This window comes from Canis lupus, chromosome 34 (assembly GCF_011100685.1).
Source record: "Canis lupus familiaris isolate Mischka breed German Shepherd chromosome 34, alternate assembly UU_Cfam_GSD_1.0, whole genome shotgun sequence".
Taxonomy (NCBI): domain Eukaryota; kingdom Metazoa; phylum Chordata; class Mammalia; order Carnivora; family Canidae; genus Canis; species Canis lupus.
The window spans coordinates 33,755,961-33,777,685 of record NC_049255.1 but is presented as its reverse complement, the minus strand read 5'-3'; the positions used below and the strand labels follow the sequence as shown (position 1 = coordinate 33,777,685).

Sequence of the window (21,725 nt, the reverse complement as noted above, 5' to 3'; positions counted from 1 at the left end):
ATGAGCAAAGACAAGCATCCTAAAATTCTTTCTTCCTAAAAACCAAAACCTAATTGCTGAGCAGATTTTCAGCAAACCTGAAAACAACCTAGTATCTACTCCATTACATTATTTGAATTCAGATGATAAAAGAACCTATATACTTTTAAACATGGTCTCTCTAAAAACACTGATGATCACAACATATTGGTGATCATAACATATTCTACAACTTGGAAGAGACTGTAAAATAATACCAAGACAGAAATATCTATTCCCTTGAACCCTGCAGAACTACTGTTTTGGCCTCCGGGTGGCTTCCAACATGAAATCCTCTTCATGGAGACAGAGGCAACAGTGGGGGAAGTCGCACTTCTTACTACTTTTAACCACAGTCACATGTGTTTCCATGGCCCTGTCCGCAAATACCAGCAACAGTAGTTGCAAAGAAACACAAAATTTAAATGAGAGTGAATTTCACACTTGAGGCAACAGGCGGCTTTACATTTGGATATGACATTCAGAGCTATGTTAAAATACTACTTTGCATACAGATTATTGAATGCTTTGTCTTGGAAACCAATTTGTGTTCTGTATGCCAGGACCAAGGGAGAACTGGCGATGCTGACTGCCAGAGTCCTTCATTTAAGTTACAGAATTCCAAGAAGAAATATAATTTCCCCCAAAGCATTTTTTTTAGAAAGGAAACCAGTAAACCTCTGAGGATTGAGTTACACCACCTACGATCAGAGTATTATATCCTTTGAAAGACATAGAAACTATCATTTTCCCCAAATTGGTAGTGAAAGAACTATAGAAATTCGCACATTCATCCTAAATAACAAAACACAGTTCACCAGATTATCTTTTTTTTTAAAAAAACTTAAAGTTCTTGGAAAGCGACGTCTGAATATTTACAAAAATTAATTGCCGTAATACGAGTTACCGATTTGAGGATCTATCACATGAAAACCTGTATAGCTGTTTTTATATAGTAACCTCACAACAATCTCTCAACAGAGATATTATTGTTACTCCAATTTGAAACATAAGGAAAATGAAGTCTAATTCACCGGAGGTCCCATTAGAAATACATTACTGATTTAAATAAACGGTTTTGAATTAAAACAGTTTAATGCTCTTTTTGTTTCCTTTTGTATTTATCATCATTCATATATTGCTGGTTCTATGAACATCAAAATCTGAATCATTTAAGAACCAAAGAGACTCCTCTAGACCTTTCTTCCATTTCTCTTCTTTCTTTTCTATGACCTCACAGTTCTCAAAATTCCTCTATTCTTCATTTATATAACTGATTAAAAAAAATCTATCTTCTTATTTCTAAGCTCTTACTGAGCTTAATTTTATAGTCATGCTCCATGAAAACAACATATAGATTTTGGATAGGGAAGACTTCATAACTCACATGCCCCTCACTGGCCCTCCAGTTAGTCAATTCTGTTACCCAAGATTCAGGAGGTAACTTGCCTTCTTTGAGGACATCCGTCTGTACCAAACTTCTTTACCAGCATGTATAGTGCCATCATCTTCTCATTCAAACACTGTGAAAGACATTTGAGTTCACGTTTATGTATATGTGCTTTCATAAATAAGAACTAAAGGTTAGTGAAGATGGCAGTGGTCTTATACTATGTGTTCTTTTCATAGCGGATACATTTTAATTCAGATAACTAAAAACCACTCAAACTCTTTGACCTCAAAGCTGACATGTAATTAATCTTTAATGAGTTATTAACATTCTTTGCAAAGTTTTATAAGGCCTTGCTAGGGATTAATAAAATTATTAAAATTTGAAAAATTAGCCCCGAACAGATGAGTGGGATATTTTACTATCTTGTCAGGTGGATAACGTACTTGAATACTAAGTGTGTGGGAATGTGCCACTTTATAAAGGATGACTTTTACAAACATTTGCATGGCACTCTTAAACTATTCATCATCTGATGCATAGTCTTTTTATATGTTTTCAACGGAATTGTCCTACTTTTCATTTAAAACATTTAAAACAGAAGAGTGAAAAAAGTGCATAAAATCCAAGAGAGCACAATATTAGGACTGCTCCATTAAATACCATGAAGAACACATAATTCAAGATTGATGGCAATAAAAATTTAAGAGACTAAATACAATTGGAGTTGGCTTCTTTACCATTTCAACAGCTCTGTGATATTGAAGTGGACATTATTGTTTCCTTTTGGAGAATTTTCCAAGTTTGAACAAGATAACAGATATGAAAAATGTTTTGTAAAGCATAAAAAATTAAACACTTTTTAATCACGATATGACTACTAGAGGTGTAAATCAGACTGCTTGAAAAACATTGTTAAAATTATAGACCTTCCTCATAGAAATGCAAACTCCTAAGTCTACCCTATATAGGGTAGGGTAGTTGGCACTATTGTTTCATATTCTCTCAAATCTAAATTAAAATTTAGCAGCATACAGTGAAATCTACAATAAAAATACTCCAGATTCTAGAATATAATGAACTACAATTCCCTGGTAATAGCTAACACACATTACCCTTGTGGGAATACATAGGCAATTTCAATGATATTACAGAACTTCTTCCTTAAGATTTGAAAAGTTTCAGATTCAGCTTCCAAAACACATTAATTATGTGGACTCTCACTAAGGTAGACATCCAGGAAGTCTGAGCTCTTGGCTGTTGTGCTAAAGTGAGGCACATTAAGTGGTGTGCAGGCTTCCTTCTCTTCCTTCTCTATATTCAGACAATTGATTAATGATGGCACAAGAACACAGTTAGTAAGATCGACTGTATCTTAAAATAGCAGAAGGATTCTTTTCCCCCCAGTTTCTTGGGCCTGTCATTTTTACTATAGAAAAAAAGCAAATACAGATATCTCAGACTGAGATTCACCATTGTCTCTAAAGCCAGCAAGCAGTTATTCATTCCAATTTGGAAATAACTATTATGATCAATCAGGTATTTAAAATTGAGCCACTTCAGACTGTTGGAAAATTGATTAATAGATATATTTCATTTGACTTTCCTTTCATATTCTATCTCCTTTGGGGCCCAAGAGATAGTCACAGACACTCTTTAGTGTGGTCCTAGGAACTAGACCATTGGACAACTACAAATACAGTTAAGTATTGTTGTGCTGTCATTTGCAAACTGTCCTTAACATTGGAGATGTTAAAATATAAAGAGAACTATAACTTAGAATACATGATATAAATATGGCATATGTGGACATATGTGTGAGAGAGAGAGGAGGAAGAAAAAGATAAATTAAAACTTGACAATAGAGAATTTCAATGAGCTAAAAAAGTTACTTCTCAAAGTTATCAGCACAATGATTTAAATACATGCTTTGCAAGTCTTATGTGAAAGCAAATTTCCAGGTATTTGTGTCATTTCAACATTAATAACTCTCATGGATCCTGAATCCTTTCTATCATGATTGCATTGGATCTGACTTTCTAGAGTGAGAGGGATTGAGAATGAATACGATTCATCAACAGGGATAATGCATCTTGGAGAGACAAAGAAAATTTTAAGCATTCTGTTGACAGGAGGGGAGAAAAAGCAGGTGAACCATTTTGTTCCCTCCATTGTCAAGCCTTCTGTGTGAATAGTCTACAGGTGCTATCGTGTGTGTGTGTGTGTGTGTGTGTGTGTGTGTGTGTGTGTTTTAATTACCAAATCTTAAGTCACAAATCCTTTGTTTTTCTTTCCTTCCTCCCCCTCTCCCCTTTTTAGGCAGTATATGAGACAGTGACTATCTTTTCTTCTTGGAAGTCATCCTTTTTCTGAAATTGTCTTTAAGTTCTCCTATTTCCTCATCACCTTTTTCCACCTTTCTAAAGCAGGAGTAACAAACACAGGTCCCTGAAGCCCAGGCAGGAAATATATAGGAGTAAATAGACGGAGTCTCAGCAGGTGAACACCAGGGAGTGGTAGGGACCACAACCAACTGGAAAGTGCCTGCCCCACCCAGAGAGGTAGGTGCTAACTAAATGTAGCCATTTGTGCCCACACAGGAATATGGTCCCAGTGTTCCCACATCTGATTTTTAAAAATATTGAATCATATGGTAAAAGGAATTTGCTTGCCACTCAAAACACATCTGCAAGTCAAATTTAGCTCTAGGGCTGCCAGTTGTAACATCTGCTCTAAGCAAATCTTGATCTCATTCACTGGCTTCCCCTTCTGTATATTCCTCTAAATGTAGGGTATTTATTGAGTTCTGCTCATAGTTTCCATAGCTTTTGTCTTTAGTGTCTTTTTCTTAGTTCTCTCTTACAATCAGTCTCCACGTTGATGGTTCTCACACCTGTACTCCTGCTTCTGATCTTTCCTTTGAGTTCTTAGGATCTGATTTTCCAGCAGATGATTATTTATGCATATCCTGCTCAGCATATCTCAAACTGTACATACTGAATCATGGTCAAACTTGGTCATTTTTCATTTTCCGCATCTGTTTACTGAAACATGTGGTATATAATATATATTTTAAAATTTGTATTATTTAATAATTATGTTATTTTTGTATATTAGTGTATATATTGTAAATATATTTTACATATATGTATATATAAATACATATATAAAATACATATAAATATAAAATAAATATATTTTATGTATTTGTATATATAAATACATATATTATGCATACAAATACATGTGTATATGTATTTTTGAAAGCTAGCATCACGTAGTGGTTAAGATCAGTCATTGGAGTCAAACTACTTAGGTTCTTATCGTCACTTACTAACTATGTGGCCTTGGGCAAATTACTTTACCTCTCTGTGCCTCTCTTTCCCCATCCTGAGATGGGGATAAAAAAGTACCTATCTCACAAGGTTATAGTGAGGATCGAAAAATTGACTAGAAAGCAGGATACAAAATAGAATTTTTTCAATTGTCCCAATTTGCAGAACAGATTTCAAATCAATGTGTAGTAGGCAATTTATTCAGGTTTCACTAAGGGAGTGTTAGTGTAGTTTTACGATTCTTAGCCTTTAGGTTACATTGAGGGCATATAACAAGTACTATGGATTAATCTTTAAAGACTGGTAGAGATTTTCTTTATTAGCCTGTAACTCACTGAATATAGCCATGTGCTAAATGCCCTTCCAAAGGTGTAATATGTATTAGCCTATTAAATACTCTTAAGAATATGATAAGTCTTTTATTAGTTCAATTCTAAGGATGAGGAAACTAGGGTAAGTAAATATGTATCTAAAGCAACAAGAGCCGAAGTGGAGAAGCATAGGAGGTCAGGTGGTCTTCCCTGCATGGTACAGCATGTTTGGAGTTGTCAAAGAATCGTTCCTTTCCTTGTCCGCTCTCCATGGAATGCTTTCTCTTTACCTTACGCCCAGTGTAGAGATCTGAGAGAGAACACTCCAGGAGCTTGAGATGTGCCTTCTGGAAAGGGGTGGGGGTGGGGCTCATGAACTGGTATCAGACTCATATCTGAAGATAAGAGACCAGAGAGCAGCATTGCCACCAAAGGCAAATTGCAAGAGCACCTTTCCCACAGACCAGCTGCCCACACCATAGAGGGCATCTTGAAGAGTGATCCACCAAGAAAAGGGTGGAAGATGAGAACAGGGTCAGGACAGAGTGAAAAGCTCTACCCTTTCTCTCATGCCCATTTCTAAGCTTGAGTCAGGTCTGAGCTAGCAAGGGAACAAGTTTAAATTGGATTGGGAATTGAAGTTTTGATAAGAGAACTATACATTTAATTGGGTTACGCAGTAAAAACTGAGAGTGACTCGAAAAGTCTTGGGATCTTTCTGGGACCTCATCTAAGAGCAAAGAGAAATGAAACCACAGAGAGGCTGAGCAGAGCACAACTGCAATGATGTTCTACTCCTCATGGCTGAGATCACATTCAGCTAATCCTCAAAAACTTTTAGACACTTCTTATTTATTTTCAAAAGAAGGACTGAATCCTCTAATGTGTCATCTGGGGCTTTTCATCTTCTAACCCTATTCTATCCCCTTTACCTTTATCTCCCATCACAACCAAACTAAATCCAGTCATACTCCATTCCACACATTACTCTGCCTGGCATAAACTTCGTATCAGCCAATTATTCAGATTTTTACTCACCCTTTAGGATTTGGCCAATATCTTCCCTCTTTCATAAAACCTCAAGGATTTCCCTTAGTGAGATTGATTACTTCTTCTCACACATCTATTATCTCATCCTCTCTTGAATATATAATTAAAATTAGTAGTTTATACAACTCTCTCATCCACTGAATTGTAAATGAATTCCATGAGGGCAGGAAGACATCTTATTTTTGTCTAGTATCCTATACAGCACTTAGCAAATGAGGCATGTATATATATAGAAAGTACAACAAACAATAACACAATTAAAACATAATGTGTATTACGGCCTGAGACCTTTCTCATTTTCAGAGCATTTGCAAAATTCTCAGGATGTCTACAGACCTTATGCAGATCTTTGTAAGATTTTTGCTTCAAAAAGAAACAACGATATCCAGACACACTGGTATCAAAAAACAAATTAGAAAATAACTCATTCCACATGTCCGACTGCTCCTTATATTTAAATATTAAACAATTACAGTAGTGGAATGAATACATGTCAGATAAGTAAAAATAAATATTCAACCATAAGTAGATAAAAATTCCAGAATACAGTGGACCATGAGCTCAACTAACAATGCACAAAGGCTGTGTGTGTGTGTGTGTGTGTGTGTGTGTGTGTGTGAATGAAAGCTATGTGTATTGGAAGTGTGTGTTGGAAAGTACAACTTCTGGAGGACTCACTTCGTAGAAATAATAATTTATTTTGTATGTTGCCAGATATTCAACTCCAGGCTTGAGGAGCAAGCCACAAATGTAATCATGGATTACTGTAGGCAGCTAGCCAGCTATATTTACCAACACACAAGGAGAATTTTAAACAGTTAGATTGGACAGTCCTATGAAAACAAAAAGGATGGAGACCGCTTAGCATCTGCAGAAAGCAAAGGCAATTCCTCGGGTCATTATTTATGTTAGATGATGAACAGGACTTATTATAGGCAGCTTCTGACTTACAGCATCTGTCATCAGGCTGGGTCCAGTTGGACAGGCAGGTACCCTGGCGAGTATCAAGGTCCCACGGAGAACTATCATTACTGATGTGGTGCAGCAGGCGGCTTGGGCTGTAGAAATAGGTCGGACAAGCTGCATGCAGACACACAAAAGCATTCTTTCTCCTTCGTTAAACTGAGCGTAAACTGGTATGGCATTTGACATTTCAACGATGCTTTTAGCTATGGCACTCAGTCTTTTTGAACCTACAGATGTGGGGCCAAAAAGAGAACACTCTAGTCAAACTTCTTGACTATCTAGAAATTTAGATGGCTTGGAAATTAAATATTGGATACAATGTTTAAGATCAATAGCTAGTGTCTCATTTTGTCAATATGTATTGTTGGTATGGACTTCACTGATAATCTAGTCCTCGATTACTAATTACTTGGTCTCAGACAAGTTCCCTAATTCTTCTAGATTCAGCTTCCTCCTTCATAAAAAAAAAAAAAGGGATAGTAATAGTACTAATCCATTTGGTTGTTCTGAGGATTAAATAGTGAATTGATGAAAAACATGTAGCACAGTGAACATAGAGTGGGCACTCAATTAGCATGAACTTTGAGTAATATATTTTCACTATATTGCATACACCTATATTTACCATATAGTGCTGTTATTTACCACACATTGACTTATATATTATTATATAAATATTTTGTATTACATATCATTGTTTAGTTAAACTCCTTCCTTTTATATAAGGAAACTAAGAGTCAGAGTTATTTATTCACTCTCTTAAGGTGGCTCTGCTATATTTAAAAGAAAAGATTGCATACATTAAAAGTACGTACAGAAAAAAATAGTTCTAACATCTTGAGAGGAAGCTAAAGAATTATAAAAACTTCATTGTCTGGGGTTGTTAGTCTTCTAATCTTTCAAAAACACTTCTTCTGAAAAGTACTTTCACAAATGGAATAAAGACCAATGAAGCTATGGTGCTGGGCATGTAGCTAAAGCTTCCCTTCTCTCCTTTTGTCACTTTGATTGTAAAAGGCCTAAAAATTCAATCCAGGTTAGTGTAGGCTACTGGATATTTTTTCAGTACCATTAACTTTGTGTTTTTCTTTCTCTCTTTTTCTTTCTTTCTTTCTTTCTTTCTTCTTTCTTTCTTCTTTCTTTCTTTCTTTCTTTCTTTCTTTCTTTCTTTCTTCTTTCTTTCTTTCTTTCTTCTTTCTTTCATCTTTCCTTTTTTCACTTGATGGGTATGAAACTTTAATCCCAAACTTCTTTCCTAAGTTATCAAGAATGTTCTTTAATTCAATCTAGCAAATCTTTAATCAGTATTTCTTAAATATCAAGAGCTAAGGAATTTTTAAAAAATGTTACTTTAATTGTGTGTAAACAATTATCATACCACATGATGGGTGATGCTGTGGAAGGAAGGGATTTAGTATTTCTGTCTGTTTGTTTTTATTTACACATACCAGAAAATGAAAATCCCTGAAAAATTTTAACAGGCAATAAAAGTGAGGGAGAAAAAATTCATTAGTGGGAAGAGTAATGAATAACAGAACTACATTTTAAAAGTATGTGATGCTTGGGGGAATAAGTATGCAGGATTATGTGTAGGAATTGCCAAAATGGTGCTAGGGACAGGTTGATGATGGTCATTTAGTGCCCAAAGCTCTTGAAGGGATTTCCATTCCATCATGGAAGGCATCAGCAGGTCACTGAGGTTTATAACATAATAACAGGATTAACTATGAAGATCTAACTGAGACATTGTAGAAACTGATAAGAAGAGGGGAAAGCGCAGCTCTTGGGTGCCCTTCAGCGGATATGTGCTAAAAATGACAGCCAATTTGAATATTAACTCTTTGAAAACAGGGGAAGATAAATCTAAAGACCAGATTTGCCACTCCTTGATTTCATGCCTTTGTATGACTGCATGGCAACTCCCTTCCAGTCCCACAGACAATGGGGAGATGAACGCATGGGTAATGACATACCCATCAGTCCTCAACCGCGTCCCTATCTTAAAACTGAATTCGCACAATAGCTTTTTGAAAGGCCTGTCACTGCTTCAGTGTAGACTCTTTGTCGCACTTCTCTGTGGGAGCTGACATTTTGCTGATACTTCATCAGGCTGGACTGCCTGCTGAGAACAAGATTGGTAAGGGATATGCATCTCACTGCTGGAAAGGATGGGAGATGTATTATTTAAATACAATTTATTTTACAGCAACTTTAAAAATCAGATTTAAGATTGCTTCAGAGAGGTTAGAAGCATATCATTGCATCTCACCTCTTCATGTCTGGGGAGGCTTAAGACTTTTAATTGTTCTAACAGTTTTTTGTTTCTTTTGTTTTATATATACTTTTTTTTTCCTTAGATAACTGTCTTCTTGTTCACAATACTGCATCATAAAGGAAATGCCAGCCCTGATTTGTGGTAGGTGTGTTAGAGGAAGTTGGAAAATAGCTTAGAGGTTCTGTAAGGGAACACATGGTTCCTCTAGATGTGAGTCAATACTCCAACTACATAAATTTGAGAGAAAAAGACTGAGGAGGCTGTGTCTACACATTGGGATAGCTTTTGTTTGTTTTTAAAATCTTTAATCAGTTCAGCTAAACAATTAATTTTTGCTTTAAAAATAAAATAGGCTTGGCTAAATAGTGAATTTTTTTTTTTTTTTGACTGGAACTATTTGTCAGTTTATTTAATCCAACCAAAAAGATCAAACTAGTTATCTGTTTAGAAACAGCAAAGTAAAATGGGCATCTGAGAAGTAATCATTTCTTAATATCAAAAGGGTAAATAAAGGTTAAGAAATCATTCAGTGTGTTTAAAATAAAATTGTCTGCCAGCCAGTGGTATGCTGGAGTTGTTACTACCAGCTTGGGGAAACCAACTGTTAAATTTTCAGGAATTTTGCAAGCCAGTTGACATCACACTGGTTGCCTTGAGATCACCACTGTGGGAGTCTTACGCTGTAGAAAACAGCCAACACTACAAGCCAGGGGCTTTGTATTTCAGAGAACCAGTTGTTAAACATTTATCAGATTACCGCTCCAGAAGGTTCCCACCTGTATTCAATATGGTTTTCATAATGTTTAATGGTGTTTAATTATCATTTCATGATGATTAATCATTTCATGATATTTGATCGTATGACATTTAAAGTGTTTACGTTGGAGTTTGTATCTTCCTTCTAGTGTCTTTTCCCCTATTATTTCTAATGTTCTCTGCTTCATCAGTGAAGGGGCCAATGGTGTAAACGCTCATGAAGAACATAGTAGAATTCAGAGAAGTCATAACAAAATGACAGAAGGATAGAAAATAGGATTGCTGAAGAAAGGGAAATGTAGAGTTGTGAGGAAACATTATTTGTTCTTATCTTTTTTTAAGAAAAAGAGTTTTAGTGCTGCTGTCAAGCTATGCTCAATATCTATGTCACATGAAATAGGAGAAAACAGCCTCAAATTAAAAGAGCCACAAGTTTAATTAATGGAAGGAAAAATATATCTTTACTGTCGTGGACACAGTGAAGGCCACCAGACAACTCTTAGAGAACAGATAACCATCTTACTCAGGTACTTAGTCAATGGTTGGTGTTTTCCCCCAGTTGTTAAGGGGGAACCTGGTGAAGAGTATATACGGGTAAGACAGGAATGTATAGAGGAGGAAAAAGTCACCCACAGCCCCCCATCTAGAGATGGTCACTGCTATTCTCTCTGCTATAATTGCCCATAGACATATATGGGTATACGTTCTTACAAATTTGGGTCATTCTGTATGTACATCATGTAATGTCAATTTAGTGTCAATTCTCCTGACATTACACATTCTTCTGAAACATGAATCTTAATGGCCTCAGAATAGGTCACTCAGTTAAAAAAGTTTATCTCCTTCTGGTGAATATTTAGATTGTTCCCATTTGGTACTGGGATAAAGAAGAAACTGGGACCTCTTCTCAGATTATTGGTAAAAGCCCTGGTATATAAGGCTAACCTTCACTGAAATGGTACATCCTTATCAAGTGTATAAGAGGATCTGTCAAGCCAAGCTACCACCCCCTTACACCCCAAACACTGCTTAGGAAGTAGGGAAAACTACAACCTACCATAATGCAGATAGTTTTCTAGCACAGTGAATAGACCCTTTAAAAAAAAAAAAAAGAATTATTGTCCCCAAGCATTTGTATTTATAACTACCAAAAATTGGAATTTATATAAAGCCAAGATCTTTAGAAATAGCTTTTTGGTCTCTCCTGCCTTGAAAACACACTACCTTGTATAGCTTCTAAGTATTTTTACAGTTCATTATGCAAAGTAACTAGATTTTAAAATTCTGTAAGCACCATAACAAGATATTTAGAAAAAAATGTTGTATGCATTTTTTCAAGCACAAACCCCTTTTTAAATGCCACACACATTTCTTTGTGGAGCATGCGTGAAGCATTTTTAGTAAGTCCTATCCTTTGGTTCCACTCATTTTTCTAAATATCTTATTATGGTAATTATATAATTTTTGTTTGTGTCTGTGTGTATAAAATCAGATAATAACATATAACACTAACATTGAACTGGACGAGGAATTGGTGAATATTTTTGTCTATTCAATTCAACACATCATCTCATTTGTCAGGTTGCCAATACATTTCAATACTATTACTAATCACCAAAAATGTCTCTGAACTATCATGCTATATTCTTATGGGGTTTGAAATCCTACAATGGAAGAGTCATAACATAACCATCAAAATTAATATTTTAAAGAATGAGCAGTTTATCTGTCTCTTCCTTTGTTTTTAAATAGTCTATTTATATCATCTGACAATTGGAACAGTGTAAACTTTATCACTAACTGCTTAATAATTATTCCATTAAAGTTGAGTTAGACAAGAGAAAATGTCACTTCGCTGTGGAAATAGCTAGTAACTACCTTTTGAATATGTAAATTCTTACCTTTAAGGTCTTTTTTTTTTTTTAAGCAAAAATGTAAGTTAGGGATAGCCAACTGCTGCTCCAGCACACTTTTATGCTGCTTGAGATGCTTGTCAACAGTACCAGAATGACAGTCCTAAAATAAAAATTATCTAGTTATATCCAGAAAAATCATCAGTCAAAGACCTTAGCCTATCGCTCTTGCTTGAAGATTATCTGTAGGGGTAGTAATGCATTACCCCAAAATGATGAGATGATTAGCTCAGTGCTAAATACTATCCTGGTGTTACATTTTATGTTTACATGTAAGTTTCTGGTTTTATTTGCTTGTTGGTTTATGGAAAGTCCTAAGCCCTGAAAACCAATTAGGATCATTGTTTACACCTTATAAAATCATAGGCAATCAAAAGCAACAGACTCTTGCTAACCTCAGATACATTTGTTAAACTTTATTTTTTTTTTTTAAATTTTTATTTATTTATGATAGTTACAGAGAGAGAGAGAGAGGCAGAGACACAGGCAGAGGGAGAAGCAGGCTCCATGCGCCGGGAGCCCGATGTGGGATTCGATCCCGGGTCTCCAGGATCGCGCCCTGGGCCAAAGGCAGGCGCCAAACCGCTGCGCCACCCAGGGATCCCCTCAGATACATTTGTAATAAAAAATTTGGACCCTGCTTAAGGTCCAAAAAAAAAAAAAAAAACTGGCTGGATCATCCAGTCCACGACTCCCTTCCAGTTCTTAAACTGTTCCAATGAACTAAAGTGGAGAAGGTCACCCAGGCAGGGTTATCAGGGGCCATGTAAGGATCACAAATAGAAAGGCCAATATTTCCACCAGCTCTTCGAAGCAGGTTCAGTTTAATCACTTTTTAAGAGTCTATAATCTGCTCCCATTTTGACAAGAATGAGAAATAACAGCCTAGTAGATCCATCCGGAAAGTGCCTTCCAGTGTAACTTGAAACAGTGCACTATGGTAGATTTGCTCCAAGGATGGCTCCAACCACATCTCCCACATTGCAGGTCTCTTGCAATGAGATTTTGCTACTTCACTCATCATAAGGTAGAATTTTTCTCCTCCCCTTGGGTCTGGCTGGCCTTATGACATGATTTAGCCTATAGAATTTGGCAGAAGCAGTGACATGTGGCTTCTGAAGCTCAGCTTTTGGACATGTTATAGCTTCTGCTTTTGAACTTTTAGGGTGTTGCTTCTAGGATTGTCGTCTTGAGACTGCCATGCCGCGAGAAAGTTCAAGCTGACCTTGTGGAAATGCTGTGTGTAGGAAAGGTAGGTTGAGAAGGCCAGTCAAGCCAAGTTCCCAGATGATCTACTCGCTAGCTAAAAGCATGAGAACCATCTTATCAACCCACAGGATCAAAATAAATAATAAATCATTGTTGTAAGCCACAAAGTACTGGGGTGGTTTGTTATACCACAATAGATAATTAAAATACACCCTAACATATTATCTCACAGAGCAGTTAGAGAAAAAAAAAAAGGAGCATTTGTAAAGCTAACAGCTTTACTGACTTTTTTGGTATTCTGTCTAAGTTAATGACTTACGTGTGGTACAGGCTTTTCCTGTGTAACCAGGAGGACAATTGAAGTTTCCAGTTCTTTTGTTGCACTGACTTTCATTCTCACAGGGTCCACAGGAGAGCTGGCACTCCAGTCCCCAGAGGCCAGCAGAACAGGCTTGCGAAATAGAAATAAAAATAAAGACAAAGAAAGGAGTTAAGACGTATAATGAATCGCAAGATGGTCCCTGATTTCTTCTGTCACGTAAGAGGGTTGGAAAAATGTGCGTGCGTGCGTGTTATGCGAGTGTATCTGTGTATGACTGAGCTGCAAGGAAAGCCACATTCGTGTAGCCTCCATGGATTTATGGCACTTCCAAAATATTCCCTGAAGAAATCAACATGATGCCAAATCTTGTCACTTTGGAAACACAGAGACAGAGGTGGCTTTTTGCTGAAAATGTGTTTTTTTCAGACAGTAACAATGGAAGCAATTTTGATATATATCTTTGGAGGCAGTTGCACAGAACAAAACCTAAAAATGAGATGTAATTTGTAAAGGAAACTTGGGAGGTGTAGTTCTCGGGAAGTTGTCCCCAAATGATTGCCTGAATCCTGTCCCAGGCTTTGCTTCTTTTGTAAGCCAGAATAATCACCCCAGAGGTTTATAATTTGTGTACTTTATAAAAGTGTGCAATGCATAACGTGAGTGAAGAGGAACATGTGCTGCTTTGTTGAATGCCCTTTGAGCTGGAAAGGATGGCAGATGCAGTGGGGCCCCGTTGCAGGCAGTCCCGTGTTTGGACTACCATTGAAGCTGCTGGAGTTAGAAACCTGGTGGAAAGTATTCTTTTAATACAAGGAAAACCAGGGAACTTTCCTAAATATATGACAATTGTGGAAAGTTGCATCAGTCCAAGTTGGGCTGTGAAGTATCTTCTCCCCCTGGGAGGAATCTCTGAAAAACAGAATTATGACATTTTCTGGGATGTTCATACCATTCCTGGTGATTATCAATTGATCATTACTCTGTGCCAAGCACTTTACATAAATTAGCTCCTATTTCCATAAGTACGGCCATGTGATAGAAGCAACTTCATCTCCTTTTTACATAAGAAACTAAAGCTCTGAGAGGTAAAGTGACTTACTTTGGGTCATCCAGTTCTTAGGTAGCAAAATTAGGATTTGAACCCAGGTCTTCTGGCCTTGAAACTGAAACTCAGCCACCACACACAACTTGTGCTACAATACTAGGTGCTTAGCATCTCTCAAGTCAATTAACTTGATTTTAGAGACCACCAGAGTTCACAATTTGAAGTGCATCCAAAGTGGAACTATAGTAACAAAAATCTGTCATCCTCATGATGCCATAAGGGTTGACTAGGTCTCTTTTGATGGACTCAGTGGGCTCTCTGGACCAGAGACCTCCACATTTAGAGATCTGCCTATAGTTAAGGTCCAAAATACCACAGGCTACAAACTAATCAAAATAAGGCAAAGACACTGGCTGTCTTTTTCTCGCTTTCTCTTTTTTTGCTATTTCACAGATTCACATAGAAAGTAGCTCTTCTACTCTTAGAAGTCATTGCTGATAGGCTAAATAAAGCCTGGTGCTGATTGTGGAGAGGACTGTTCATTAGTGCCATTGAAACAATTTGCAGTCTTTAATTAACTATTCATCGGCAATCTAGACACAGGTCTAGAGTTAAGATTTTTAAAGATATGTCTGGCTCTAGGAGCACTTGGGCTACTTCACTCTTTTAAAAAAGATAAAGAAAAACAACAGGCCTGATTTTCATCATGCACAACTCTTCGAGAGCTCTTTTTGCCTTGATTTCAACTGCCAATCATGGCGATCCCATTCACCCGCTCCAGTCTGATTCATAATTTCATTTTGTGGTTAGACAAAAATATCAGAATTGGACAAAGTTATCTGATTGAAAAATAATATGTTTTCCAGAGATTATGGTGACCTCTCTATTTTGCTAATTTACATATACTTTCAACTCATTTTCCTTCACAGTGGGAATCTCAGAAGCATTTTCCAATATAGTATATTCAGCAGCTGCTTAAAGAAAATGTTATCAGAATAAATTAAATCTACCCAGGTGTGTATGTATGGCATTGTATCCTTATGCGTTGATTTCTAGGGCATGACTCCTTTAGAGAATTATTGAAGAAGGGGCTGACTCCAGGTAGGTCTAAATATCAGTTAAGACAGGGGGAGGTTTAGAGATTGGCATGGGACCTACTCTTATATGATGTTAAACACAAATGTGTTTCATTCATTTGCGTTATGTCAGGCTTCTGTTTCCCTAAGTTCTTTTCCTCTTTGCCTAGAAAGTCACAATCCAGCAACAGAAATAGTCCTTTCTCCACACAATCTAGATGGACATACTGCTGCTCAGGAAGAAAAGGCAATAATATCAGACATAATAATTATTGGAAAATGTTATAATAATAAAAAGAATAGTATGTTTGAAGATGACCTTGGAAAAAAATTTTAAAGTTCAAGGAGTTTTGCAATTTGCAAGTTTAAGTAAGGCAGGACTGACAAGATTCAGTGAAAACATAACATAAAACTTTGTGAAAAAATGAGAGAGCCATGTAGATAGATACCTAGGGAGGAGCATTCCATGAGTCCACAAACCAGAGACAGGTACCACTAACATCTTAGAATACACTTTTCCCAAATTCATATGCATGCACACACTTACATATCTATACATTATTTATAATTGGAATTCTGCTCTATATAAACTTTTATATTTATGGATTTGTTAACAATTTTTCTACAATACTTACAAATTTGAAAAAGAAGGGCACCTTGAAAAGAAGCCACCTGGGTGGCTCAGTCAGTTAAGTATCTGCCTTTGGCTCAGGTCACGATCCCTGGGTCCGGGGATGGAGCCCCACTCAGCGAGGGGCCTGCTTCTCCCTCTCCCTCTGGTACCCCTCCTGCTTGTACTCTCTCTCTCTCTCAAATAAGTAAATGAATAAATTCTTTAAAAATATATTTGAAAAAGGATGACACTGATAACTCTGTTTAAATTTTCCAAAACTTCATGGTTAGAATCTTTGAATTGTATTTGTTTGAACGCTTTATCTTCAGGTATAAAGAAAACAGTTCTTTAACTCTGGAAGCTACCAGTACTCTTGGTTGATTACTTCAGCTCAAAGAAGTGACTGGCCGGCTTTAATTTTCTTAAGATCAGATTCTCTTGCAACTTGATCTTTCTTCTTTTACTCAAGCTGGCCAGGGGATGGCTAACAGCAGAAGCTGAGAAGACAAGGTTAAATAACTTCATTTCCGTGTGTCTCAGTTTCCTCGCCTGCAAATAGGGGATTAATAAAGCTTACCCGTCTCCTGAGGACACTGGTGGGTTAACTAATTAATGATCATATGGTGCCGAACAAAGGCTGAGCATTGTTATTAGAGAAGAAAGAAAATTTATCATCAGATTGTACCTTTCTGGCATCTGTTGCCTTGGTAACCAGATTTGCAGGTGCAAGTGCCATTTTTGGCACTGCATTCCAGGGTGTTCTCCTCCACACACTGACATTCTGAAGAGCAGCCAGCTCCATAGACCCCCTTGGGACAGTCTGCAAGCAGATTGAGGCAAACGGGTCACCTGAAAACCATGCTTTGTTTCTTTTACATTGTCAAGTGTATAGGCATGTAGTTCTGCAGGGCCTGATTATGGGGAAAACAAGGGGATCATCCTGACTGCCAAAAAAAAAAAAAAAAAAAAAGAAAGAAAGAAAGAAAAAGAAAAAGAAAAACAAATGTCTTTCAAATCAGGCAATTCATTTGCTTTTTGGCAACTGGATGTGAACAGTGAAGCCTGAACTACTTAAAAGGCTTTGGTGCTTCTGGGAGAGAAATTGCTTCTCAACGTGCTCCATTGGTGCCTATAGTTAATATTCTCCAGGGACTGTTAAGACCTGCCAGGCCCTATACTCATTGTGCTGCAGCAAGGAGATGATGGACAAGCACTGATGTAAAGGCTCACCATTGTTTTCTTTCCCTTTCATTATATGGTAATCCGAACTAATTTTACATCATGTAGATTACACACAACTTTCAACATGACAGCAACATTTTCTTGGCTACATTTTTGGCAAATGGTGCTTGCCTTCCCTTCAATATTTCCCCCATGCTGTTGAGTCTTAGGGGGGGTGGGGGTAGTCAGCACAGGAATTCTAATGTGAAGAAGTTCCACCTTTGCATTTAGGAAAACATACCCTCAGTTCTGTCTTTGCGGAGTTATATCCAGTAATTTGATTCCCTTTCCCAAACCACTGACATGTTCTTTCCTCCCTCATTACAAATGTCCAAGGGACTTATCAAGATCCTTCAAGTAACCTCCAAGCTCAAGGTAATTGCATTCTGTGTCTGTAGAGCTTTTGTTGTCAAAAGCTACTCGGAGAAAACAAAATAAACCACTTGACTTTCTACTGGATGGAGATTATTAGCATCTGCTAATATCTGCTATTATTAGCAGAGATAATTTAAAGTAGTGGTTACAATGCCACCATGTAGGGGGATCCTTGCCCCAGTGACCAGGGACGGTTCCCTTGAAGCAGAACAAATTTATTAACAGGACCTCTTTTCATGTGAATATGTTCCCATTTGGATGATAAATTACGTGATCTTCTCTCAAACTTCCTGTGGCCTCTGAGTCCTTTCCCAGACAAACGAAGCCCCAGGTCTCTCTCTGTCTCTCTCTGTCTCTCTTTCTCTCTCAGAGCTTTGGTCTTCCTTGATAGGCCTTCCCTTGTTCATTGCACAGCACTAACTTCCCTGGATTGGCTTCTGTGCTTTACTCTTCTGGGTTCAGCACATAGAATAGTGGTTTAAGGAACAGCCCAGACATAATAGAATGCTTAAATGTGACAACTGGGTATATTAAGAAGATATAACCATGAAAATAAGCAGAGGGAGAAAAGGACATCTGGAAGAAGTAACAGCTTTTGGCAGTCCAATGTCTACTCAGGGTTCGTTATGCGCTGAGATGTGCCCTCTCAGATTCATATGTTGGAGTCCTTTCACTCAGCACCTCAGAATGTGACCTTACTTGGAAAGAGGGTCACTGCCAGTGTGATTAGTTAAAATGAGGTCAGGATGGAGTGAGATTGGGTCTCTAATCTGATATGACTGGCATCTTCATAAATAGGTGAAATTTGGGCATGGAGAGACTCACATCAGGAAAACACCCTGTGAAGATGAGACTTAAATGACCACAAGCCAAGGAACTCTGGGAAGCTTGGAGAGGCCCGGAACTGATCCTTCCCTAGCCACTTCAGAGGGATCATGCCAGCCAACACCTCGATGCCAGACTTACTAGCTCCAGAACTGTGAGGCAATACATTCCTGCTGTTTAAGGCACTCAGTTTTTGGTAATTTATTACAAGTCTAGAGAATATGGGGTTGCAAATTCTAGCTTCCGAGTGCCAGGTAAGAGGCATTAATAAATGAAGCCTTGAGTCTGAGCAATAAGAATCCTGAAGAACTGGAATGTGTATTTTTTTTTAAAGGTGGTCACATTCAAAATGGTAACCACCATCACCTTCCCCATCACCTACTCTTTGGGTTTTTGACCAGATGAACTATGATTTAAATGGTTTTGCCAAAACATCTGATATTACTTATAAGATATTCAAAACTTATTATTAAAAATGGGGTGTGTCTTGTTACCCTAGATGAATAATAATAGAATGCTATGTTTGTTTCTTGGTGAGTTTTCTTCTCCTGGCATATTCTAGGAGGTATATGACATTCTGGAACACACCATCTATACCTGCATTGTTCACATTTACCCACGCCTTTCCCCCTCCCTTTCTGTTTTGCTTATGCAATCCTACCTTTCTTCATGACCCAGGTTCAGTTTTCTACGATGCCTTCACAGACTCTCTTATTAGAGTATTCACAGTTTACTCTCTGTTTTCAAGGGGCGTGCCTTTTATAAAGCAGATAAGATCGATGGACATTCAGGTAAAAATACGAGATAAGATTCCAAAAGGTCTCTGTTATTAAAAAGCAGGTCATGGTATTACTGAGGTTCACTGAGGAAGGATTTCCAGAGGGCATGTGAAACAGGCAGAGGAACAGGGCAGAGATTTCTGTAGGCTCACAGGTACTTGTACACAGCTTCAAGATGGGGTGGTGGGCATCTGGCACTGATTCACTAGGAGAAATCCTGAAAGTTTCTGATGGGCTGAAGTATTTATTGGTGATTGCATTTTCTTGCAACTTTTGCAAAATGTGATTGATGGTCAAAATGCAAAATGAATAGCCGTTTTAGAAATCCTGGGGAAGGATATTGCTTTGCATTAGAACACAGAAATAAAAGAAAGTAGCTCTGGGCTTTTGATATTCAATTCTCCTAAAGTGTCAAATGTCCATTTGAAGGTGCCCGTGAAATCCTCTTGAGGTAAATAACGAGAAAAAAAAAAGTAAGTGATTCAGAAATAGTTTTCTTTCATTCATCAAAATCTAGATTCTATAATGTCAGGAGGCTAAACAAAGACTAGAACGTAAACCATCATATATATGATAGGACTATATAAAATGCTAGGTTTTTTACCCTCTTCCTCTAACATATTTTTGGTACTTTTTTAGCCTTCTTGCTTCATGTAGAGGGCAAATTATTGCCCATGACTTACTCAGGTGACAAAACCTCCCAAGGCACCCTGGCCCACACATACAAGCACCACAGACCCTGTGGTGATGGCCATTGTCGGTGTAGTTACACTTCCTTTTGCATTTCTTCCCAAAGAATCCTTTTGGGGGTTCCTGGAGGGTCAGAAGGACTCACAAAGCAAATATTAATCCACATGCAAAAACGTGCAAGAGCTGTTGCTATATGAAATAAGGAGACTGTAACAGGTAAGATGTGTCCAATGTAATTGGACTGAAGCTAGGGAGATTTTTTTTAAAAAGCACAGATATGGTTCCATACCCTCTGTCTAAAATTCTACAATGACTTGCCATTGTGCTGTCAGATCAGAAACTCCAATCTTAACAAGACCTATGGGTCCCTGTACCAGCTGACTTCTGTTGTATTAACGTCTCCCTGGCTGTTTGCTCCACCAGCTGACCTTCTGCACGTTCCTCTGGTAAACCTCACTCTTTCTCACTTCAGAGTCTGGTAGGAGGCCCTCTCGGTGTGGGCCCTCTTCCTTCACTCATCCCATGTCACATCTCCTCATTTTTCCATCTTCAGCTTAACTTCAGCTTAAATGTTACTTCTCCAGACGTTGCTCCCTGGCTCATGCAGTCTGTTTTTTCCTCCCAGTCTGACCTCCAAACACATATTAATACATTAATATTTAAGTCTTAATACCTACCAACATCTGTAACCTATGTCTGCTCTGAATATGACTGTAAGTTCCACATGGAAAGACCAGAATCTTCTTTATTTTCCATCTTTTTTTTTTTTGCTACTGTATCATAATACCTAGCATACACGCTGCCTTACTACTTCATATATATCTTTTGAATAAGTGAATAAACATTGTTCAGGGGCATAAATAACTGGAATGCTAACAGGAGTCTTTCTACATCTCTCAGAAAGGGAAGTAAACTTGATTTCCATATCTCCAGTTCTGTGATCTGTGAGAATCTAATAAACTCCCCAGGATTTCTAGCAGTCTCCAAAGACTCTTCTCCGCATTGACTCTGCATTCAGCTCTTGGGCTTGTACAAGCAGTTTCTTTTTTGTGCTTTATCTGCTCATGCTGAAAATATGGCCTCTTCATTGGTTTCTATGTAAAATCCACACACAGCACTCATAGGCATTTTGTGAGATTTTTATCCCTCATTTCTCCTGTCTTTTTCTCTCTCTATCCTCTCTTTTGCTTCTCAGATCTTTCTTTTCCTCCCTAGTTTGCCCAAAGAGCCCTATTTTTTTTATTCCTTTTATTATGCAGAGCAAATAAATTCTAACTCCTATGTCCAAACCTATATACACAAACTCAACTTTTTGCTTAGTGGAAGAAAAAGCCTTTCTCTGTATCAAGATTTATCCTGCTTAGATATATGTGGTATCAGTCAAAGCAACTGTACATTTGTATCCATAGACACCACGTTTTTTCTTCTTCAGAAAAGGCTATCTTGAAAAATACAGATGTAATTTTCATTTGAAGATTTTATTTATTTGTTTATTTGAGGGAGAGAATGAGAGTGGAGGGAGGCATAGAGGGAAAGAATCCTCAAGCAGACTCTCC

At 37.5% G+C, this 21,725-nt stretch overlaps 1 protein-coding gene across 1 annotated transcript; it reads right to left on the bottom strand.

Moving 5' to 3' along the window:
• Window positions 1-1,407: 1,407 nt before the first annotated feature.
• Window positions 1,408-21,666, bottom strand: LOC102151755 (multiple epidermal growth factor-like domains protein 10). Its single transcript, XM_038583820.1, has 6 exons — window positions 19,362-21,666; window positions 16,965-17,099; window positions 13,543-13,674; window positions 12,003-12,117; window positions 7,056-7,297; window positions 1,408-1,541 (listed from the first exon to the last, which is right to left on the bottom strand). Exons 2-6 carry the CDS (start codon window positions 17,079-17,081, stop codon window positions 1,452-1,454), a joined length of 696 nt encoding a protein of 231 aa, XP_038439748.1. The 5' UTR covers window positions 17,082-17,099; window positions 19,362-21,666; the 3' UTR covers window positions 1,408-1,451.
• Window positions 21,667-21,725: the final 59 nt, after the last annotated feature.